Raw genomic sequence first — 8,369 nt, 5'->3', positions numbered from 1 at the left:
TTCTGTTTTTTTCTGTCAAGATGGGGTGCTGAGTGTACATTACTGAGAAATAAAATGAACTTTTTTGATTTTTGGAAAATGGCTGCAATGAAACAGAGTGAAAAATTTAAAGGGGTCTGAATACTTTCCGTACCCACTGTAAATAGCCTATAGCCTACTTTACTAGTTCTGTGTACCCATAAATCAGTTGGTAACCCTCAAGTCAGTCAATGTTGTAGGTTACGCTTCCTAATGTTTTGGCATTTTTAACAATAACCTTTATGCAGAGAAGATGACTTTATGAGATTCTTTACTGTAGCCAGCTACCTAATGGGCCTAACATATTTCTACATCAATGTACATGCAGAACAGGTTTTACTATATTTGTGACCTTAATTCCGCTGCTACTCGTGAAGTCGGGGTACATATTTTTTTCTCCAAGTTCACAAGTAGGAAATCCGTCTTCAGGTGGCGTTCCAGGGTAGTTTTTGTAGTTGGAGGTCGGAAATTTCCCAGTTTCGAGTTGCCTGGAACGCAGCATAAGTGCTCAAACAGAAACTAAAACTCACACACATTCATACACTGGCAGAACAGCTGCCAGGGGCAATTTGGGGTTCAGTATCTTGCCCAAGGACACTTTGACATGCAGCCTGGAGGAGCCGGGGATTAAACCGCCGACCTTCCAATTAACAGGCAATCCGCTCTACCCCCTGAGCCACAGCCGCCCTTATATTATATATTTTTTTATTTCATATTCCATTATATTTTTATATTTTGAATTGTCACCTGCCAGCTTAATTTTGTTTCCCTTCATATAAATAAAGACATTTACATTTTAAATTGGTGCAGAAAATGTCTCTAGAATGCTGGAAACTGGAAAAAACTAAAGAAACTGTGACAAGAAGTTGTTAAAGTTACTGACGCTTTGGGGTCATTTTATAATCAGTAGCTTGTTTATCCTTACTTAAAAAAAATAAATAAATAAGTGCATATAGACCTTTCTTTACCATTTCATGTTGCAAGCATTTTTAACAAACTCTTTCAAAAAGTGATGGGGACCCCAGCGTCCCCAGTGTAAATAACACAGATGCCGACACGTTTGATTGGCTGTTGGGTTGAGGCATTAGGAGTGACGATTTGTTAGGCACAGCCAGTTTTAAACTTGCAAAGCTCATGCAAGAGAGGAGAGGACTCGGTAAATAAAACGGGTAGGCCTAAATGCCGTCTTTGTGACCCATCCCCCAATTTTTTCATCAGATCTGCACAAATCTGTAACACGCTGTATCAGCTGTACTATCTATGATGTTCACTGCATTCAGTATGTTATTTACTTCTTTTGATGTAGGCTACTCACTCTTTCTCTACCTATTGCTTTTAATCCTGACCTATTGAGGCTACTGAGAGAGAAGAAAGCTTTGCCAACACTCACTTTGTCACAGTGCGACTGTTAAATGTTTTTAAAAAAATTCTCACTGCATTTTCTGTTGGGGGGGGGCTTGACTTTTGTAAAACACGGATAATCGTGCTAGGAGTCCGTGATAGATTAAAAACACCGTTTTACATTCTGCTTCCTATTGCTGTTTCCATAACAACCATGAAGGGATGGAAGAATTTGCTCTATAACCTTCAGGACTCAATACGGACAAGAAACCACACACACACAGAGCAGCTGCATACGTGCACATACACATATGCATCTGTCAGCCGCCAGGAAACGCACGCACACACACACGCGCACACACACGGCTGCTGGCTAACTCTGCTAAAGCATGTAAAAGAACACACACACCACAAATACGCTCAAAACCGGTGTATAGCATATTTGTTAAAAAGCCGTAGCACAGTGGACTGGGCAGGAAAATACAACCAAGACTCTGGTTCAAAGCAGCGTGTCGTCTCACAATCTCCAGATTATTCACTTAAACCTTATTGATAATCAATCATCTGGATTGTTTCAGACAGGATATCCCATTAGACACCTACGCACCATCTCATTACCCCAAACCCAAAAAGTCCGCTTATTGCACTCTAGTAAAACTCTCAAGCTCTCACTGCACGTCTGTCTCTCCCTCTCGCTGATGAAATACACAACATCTCTCGCACAAATACAAGATGAAAAGCAATTCCCACTGCTGCGTCTATTATGCTTGACACAGCGGTGGGAATTGATTGAGAGTTTATTATCAAAACAGATTGTCCTCAGGATCTTACAGTCAGCGATAGAGAGAGGCCAATTAGAAACAGATAGGACGACAGAGCTAACAGAGGATGTGAAGAGAGGAAAGCGGAAACTGCGTGCATGCAACCCTGATCAGTCTAAACAACAGAGGGAAACAAACATGCACGATCAGGCGTTCCTTTACTTATGTAGACCTTCACTGGCTGGTGTACACTTATTCTCTGACTTGACCTTGCACTACAACTATGACCCAAAGCTGACACTAAATGATCCCCAATTGAAAGTCTTACCTCTAAACAAGCATAAAGAAAACTAAAGCTTTTAGTTGTTGCCAGTTTTTACCAACAAATATCCACATTTTCAAAACTGCAGATCAGTTGTGGCACCCTGGTGAAGTAGGGCTTTATGGCGCTGACCATGAACACAGAAAACCCAAACGAGCTTCTGATTATCTGATTATGTCCTTAACATTTAGAAAAACATTTTAAACTACAGTGTTTTGCTGATGGTATTTAAAAAATTCTGATCTGGTGATAAATTCCAACCTTTTTTCAAATACTAATTCACATTGTAGGGCTATTTCTTATCATAAATCCAATTAATTAAACCTAAACTATTGTGTTTTTTACACAGCACTTAACTGTAACGTGCTAACTGACATGTTTTTGATTACTTTACTTTACTTGATTACTTTATTTTGGTTTAGTTTAAATATTTTGTTTTCAGTTTATAGGATGACAAAATGCATGATCTGTACTACAATTAATAGATCTCCAGGTTTTATGATCAAGTCCTTACTTCTCAACCCTCAACACAATCCATCATTCCATAACCCTAAAAGCCAAACACTAAAGCAGACATTTACATACGTGACCAGCCAAAATCACCTCATTGCACTAATATGAAGTCTAAAACAACAAACTGTTTCACTTAAGCCTATAAGTAAGAAAGCACACAGTGACACACACACATTCCTGGTGTGCTGGTTCCTACTGGGTTAATACATAAGAACATGCTTAAACTCACAAAAAAATACAATTACACACATCTGCAAGCCATTTGGTCTAATCACATAGTGCAGCAGAGGCAGAATCACAGAGAACATATATTGGCCTGTGTTCCACACTAATGTGTAGTCAGGACTGGAAACTACATGCAGATCTTACTACTCTCTTTATAATAAGAATAATCATCAGCAGGGGGGGGGTCTTCTCAACAAAGCCTCATTGTCTCATTCCTATGAAGCAGAGACGTATCATACCAAAACATGACTCAAAACAATAGAGTCAAACAACCATCCTTTTCCCCAGGAATGTTTGTGTTGGTCCATCAACAGAAAGACAGGAACAATGTAGCTTGTGTTGGCATTGTTGTGTCACTTTTAGATAATGGAGTAGGTATAGTCATGGACAAAAATATGGACCCTTCTGCATGTCTGACACATAATGCACTACTTCTCACAGATAATTGTTGCAATCAGAATAAGAAGAATCAGAAGGAGCTTTATTACCAAGCAGTGTTTTACACATACTGAAGTGATGAAAGATTGCAGCCAATCACCTTCTCTGCAGAGCGAATGATATGCTGCAGCCTGCCCTTGTCCTTGGCAGTGGCAGCAGTGTAACAGATGGTGATGGAGGAGGTGAGGATGGACTCAATGATGGCGGTGTAGAAATGCACCATCATTGTCTTTGGCAAGCTGAACTTCTTCAGCTTCTGCAGGAAGTACATCCTACTGTATGATGGGCCTTTTTGGTGATGGAGGTGATGTTCAACAACCACTTGGGTCCTGGGAGATGATGGTGCCCAGGAAGCAGAAGGAGTCCACAGTGGCAACTGGGGAGTCACACAGGATGATGGGGAGGGTTATCTCCCCACCAGAGATGAGCCCAGTGAGGGTGGTTTCATTCGCAAACTTCAGGGAGCTTGACGGACTGGTGACTGGAGGTTCAGCTGTTGGTGTACAGGGAGAAGAACAGAGGGGAAAGAACGAAGCCTTGAGGGAAACCGGTGCTGATGGTCCTGGGGCTGAAGCTGAGCAGAGGAGTCACGGGGGATGGTGTCCGATTGACTTTCAAAACGGCTGTAGTACTGGTTCAGCTCATTTGCCAGGCGACAGTCATTGATGGAGTGGGGGGCTTTGGGTTTGTAGTTGTTGATCTGTCTGAACCCACTCCAGACAGAAGTGGCGTCGTTTGCTGAGAACTGGTCTTACAATTACAATTACTTTGGTATTCTGAAGTTTATTTCTTTTTTTTGCATCACAAAAAAGCAGCGGAAAAAAAGCCAAATCCAAGAAATTCCACACAGAACTCCAAAAATGGACTGGACAAAATGAATGGCACATTTTCAAAATCTTCATAAATAATTGTATTTCATTGTATTTGTAAATAAACTCACCTGTAGCAATTCACAGGTGCTGGCAATATAGAAATCACATTTATAACCAGTTAAAATGGAGAAAGGTTTACTCAACCTTTATGTTGTGTGTCTGTGTGTACCATACTGAGCATGGACAAAAGAAGATAAAAGAGTTGTCTGAGGATTTGAGAACCAATATTTTGGAAAAGCATGGACAATCTCAAAGCTACAAGTCCATCTCCAGACATCTTAATGTGTTTCAGATTTGTTTTTTTGCTCTGCTTTTTTTGTTTTGCAAAAATGCAAACAAACTAAATAAACAAGAGAATACAAAAGCATTTGTAATTGCGACAATTTTCTGAGAAATAGTGTCTTCATCAGGCAATATTCAACATGTGACCAAAAAGGTTTATATATTGACATCACCCGATTCCATCCAGGTGTGAATCCCAGATAGATCCCATCAATTATGTCAATATGTACACATGAAATGATTTAGAATATTTACAACACAAAACTCAGAGATGTCAATTCCATATCAATCATCTTTTTGGGGGGGAATCTATTCAGTGTGCAGGGGCCTTATTCTCTTTAGATTGTTTTTAACGCACCTGATATCATGTTGGGTTCAAGCCAGTCATCAAATACAGTCTGCTGCCATTTTAAACTATCTAAGGTTTTTGAGTTTAATCACAGCTGGTGATCATAGGTTATATTATTACAATACTGTAGCCTGTGCCTGATTTTATTATTGTATTATTGTATAAGTAAGCACATTGTGAGCAATGTTAATCCAGAGTCAAATTCCTCATATGTGTACACATACCTGGCAAATCAAGCTGATTCTGATGTAAGGATTTTTAGGTAGAATTCAACGTGCTTGAGTTCATACCTGGTGTAAATGCCGTCCAGCATGCCCAGACGGACTTCAGAGGCCGGGACGTAGGAGCCCATCTGAGCCATAACACAGATGAGGGCCACTTGGCGGATGTAGGAGCTCTTACCACCCATATTAGGACCAGTAATTATCATAGTTCTTCTGCCATCACCCTGTAGTAGGAGAGGAGAGGAGCGAGAAGGAGAGGATTAAAACAGTGACATAGACAGAAGGCAAATGAGGAGAGAGACAGAATAAGATATTTTCATGCTGTCCTGCACAGCTGAGGAGGTGGGTGGAATGAGAGCTTGGCTTCTCTTCCTATTGGCTTGTGCTTCTGTTGCAAGATTAACCTACACCCACTCCAGCACTGAGCTAGGAAGTGTGTGTGGTGTCATGCAAGTCTGTATGTGTGTGCATCATGTGTGTATTTTTGTGTGTGAGCTGTTGCAATTTTGCGTCAGAACTGTCTTAATGAGTTAGTGAGCAAGAAAACGTCTGTGTGTTTTGGCTCGACTTCCCTCGAAGCACTCTGAATGAGCCTGTGTGTGTGTGTGTGTGTGTGTGTGTGTGTGTGTGTGTGTGTGTGTGTGTGTGTGTGTGTGTGTGTGTGTGTGTGTGTGTGTGTGTGTGTGTGTGTGTGTGTGTGTGTGTGAGAATATACCTGTAGTTCGGTGAGGTTAGGTACATACTGGTTGTGCTCTCCCAGCAGTAGGTCGATAGCAGGATGTCTGCCGTCCCTGATTATTATCTGATGCTGACATTCACACACCTCTGGCCTGAACACAGGCCCATGCACATAATACACATAATACACATAATTAAAAATACAAAAAAGGAATCTTTACATTTACATTAAATATTGCATTTGAGGCCAATACCACTTATTTGAAAATATAAAAAATCTAATAAGAAACAAAATTGACTCATTTTGTCTAAGATATTTACTTCAGGTCAACATTACACCTTATTGTCAAACAAGACTAACAGTAAATATACTGGACATTTAAAAAACAAATGAAATTTTAATTATTTTATATAATAAATAACAAATAAAACTTGAATTGAGACAAAAATAAAGCTAAACATAAATGATTTTGCTGCCAATAAACTTTTATTGTTGCAGTTTACTGCTGTGTAATTTCTTTTTTCATATCAGCCAAAATCTACAGCAGCACAATTTATCGTTGAATCAATCAATTACTCTTATATGTACTTTCCTATGCTGCTACTAATCATACCACTATGTGTTCACACTGTCCGTATGCATACTGCTTACCTTGTAATTTTGAGTTTTAATTTAATTATATTTTTATTTTGCATACTTCTAATTATTTATTTTTTCTATTACCTTTTTTCTGTGCATGTGCTGCTGCAACACCTGAATTTCCCCTTTAGTGATCAAAAAAGGCTTATCTCATCTGATCTATGATTATTCAATATTGGCCAACTATACTGGCCTATCGATCTATTGGACAGGCTTTACTAAACTATACAAAATGAACACCCGCACATCCACCCACACACACACACAAACAAAACTGTAGATACTGGCTTTCCTTAAAGAAACAGTTCAACATTTCAAGAAATCAAGCATAGCGTTAGTTCAGGCAGGCAACAAAGTAAATCTCAGCTCACAACCCCAGCACATCACAGCTCAGCTGATTTCTCTCTTAGCATTTATGGGCATTCCAAACAAGGCGCCTTGTTTAAGTTGCTTTAGCCTGCCTACCCTTGCTGCTTGTAACCACCACCCCAGCTCCTGCTTTCAGGTTCTGTGATTAATCATGTAATTTCTGTTGAATTAATGCCTCTGTTCTGTACCCTGGGGAGTCTTTGCTGCTGCTCTCTGCCTTTCCATGGATGCACATGGAGGGGCAGGGAGGCGCTCTCTATGTCTTATGGCTTTCCACATAGGTGCATGGAAGGGCAGGGAGATCCCAGAACATAACATAACTTGCTGCAGAGCAAATACCAGTTTTTTGATTAAAGTTGTCCTGACTGAAATACGCTTCAGTCCGAGTCATATGAGAAGACTGGCACACTAACTAGCCAGGCAACCAGCAGAGTCTCCAGGAAGTTTCTGCTCCTGGCCAAGAAATAACCTGGCACATATTGTAACCGCTTGTTAAGCTACAACATGTTGTTTTTACACTTCACAGCTTTGGACCAAGCCAGAATACCCATTTCCCCTTTGGTTCCACTCTTTATGCTAAGCTAACTGGCTGCTGGCTATAGCTTCATATTTACCGTACAGACATGAGTAGTATTGATTTTCTCATCTTACTCTCAAGCAAGAATGCAAATAAGTATATTTCCCAAAATGTTAAACTATTTCTTTAAAAAAAGAAAAACACACACATTCACATGCAAGTTGAAAAGTGAGCACATTAAAGAGAGAGCAATGGCAAAACAGAAGACGATGATTTAAAGAGAAGCAGCGGGGTAGGACAAATTAAATGTCAAAATACAGCAACAAAGAGGGACTGCAGCACGAAGATGTGGATGGACGTAAAGCTAAAACATGAAAAATGGAAGAAATAAACAATATAAAAGGTGTGTGTGACTTTGTGTGTGTGTGAGTGAGTGGGAGAGATGTTGGCGTTCTGGCTGAGTACGCTGCTGAGCCCGGTGCACACTCCCACACACAGCCTGTCTGAGACTATAGGACACGACACAGGACACCCACACACACACACGCAAACTCAGACACAAGTGCATGCACACACATATACACCAATATTTATGGTCATCATGAGAGGACATCACCTGCAATAGTCCCCTTGTTTAGCCACCTCAGCCAATGAAAAGAGACAGTCCATGGTTGCTAGGTGACTAATAGCCCTTTTCATGGTGTGATAGTGCTCCCCAAACTGACTAGAGAGAGAGAGAGAGAGAGAGAGAGAGAGAGAGAGAGAGAGAGAGAGAGAGAGAGAGAGAGAGAGAGAGAGAGAGAGAGAGAGAGAGAGAGAG

The 8,369-nt window shown here is 40.5% G+C and overlaps 1 protein-coding gene across 4 annotated transcripts in view; it reads right to left on the bottom strand.

Moving 5' to 3' along the window:
• msh3 (mutS homolog 3 (E. coli)) overlaps positions 1 to 8,369 on the bottom strand; it is a 62,881-nt gene that overhangs the window by 19,716 nt on the left and 34,796 nt on the right. For all 4 annotated transcript variants that reach the window (XM_046033981.1, XM_046033978.1, XM_046033980.1 and 1 more), the window contains exons 18-20: positions 8,166 to 8,273; positions 6,061 to 6,175; positions 5,412 to 5,569 (exon numbers count right to left, since the gene is read on the bottom strand). In XM_046033981.1, coding sequence (XP_045889937.1) covers positions 5,412 to 5,569; positions 6,061 to 6,175; positions 8,166 to 8,273 — 381 coding nt within the window. The remainder of the gene's footprint in view (positions 1 to 5,411; positions 5,570 to 6,060; positions 6,176 to 8,165; positions 8,274 to 8,369) is intronic.

Source organism: Micropterus dolomieu, linkage group LG21 (assembly GCF_021292245.1).
Source record: "Micropterus dolomieu isolate WLL.071019.BEF.003 ecotype Adirondacks linkage group LG21, ASM2129224v1, whole genome shotgun sequence".
Taxonomy (NCBI): domain Eukaryota; kingdom Metazoa; phylum Chordata; class Actinopteri; order Centrarchiformes; family Centrarchidae; genus Micropterus; species Micropterus dolomieu.
Note: the sequence above shows the minus strand (reverse complement) of the source record. Positions and strands in the feature narration are given on the sequence as shown.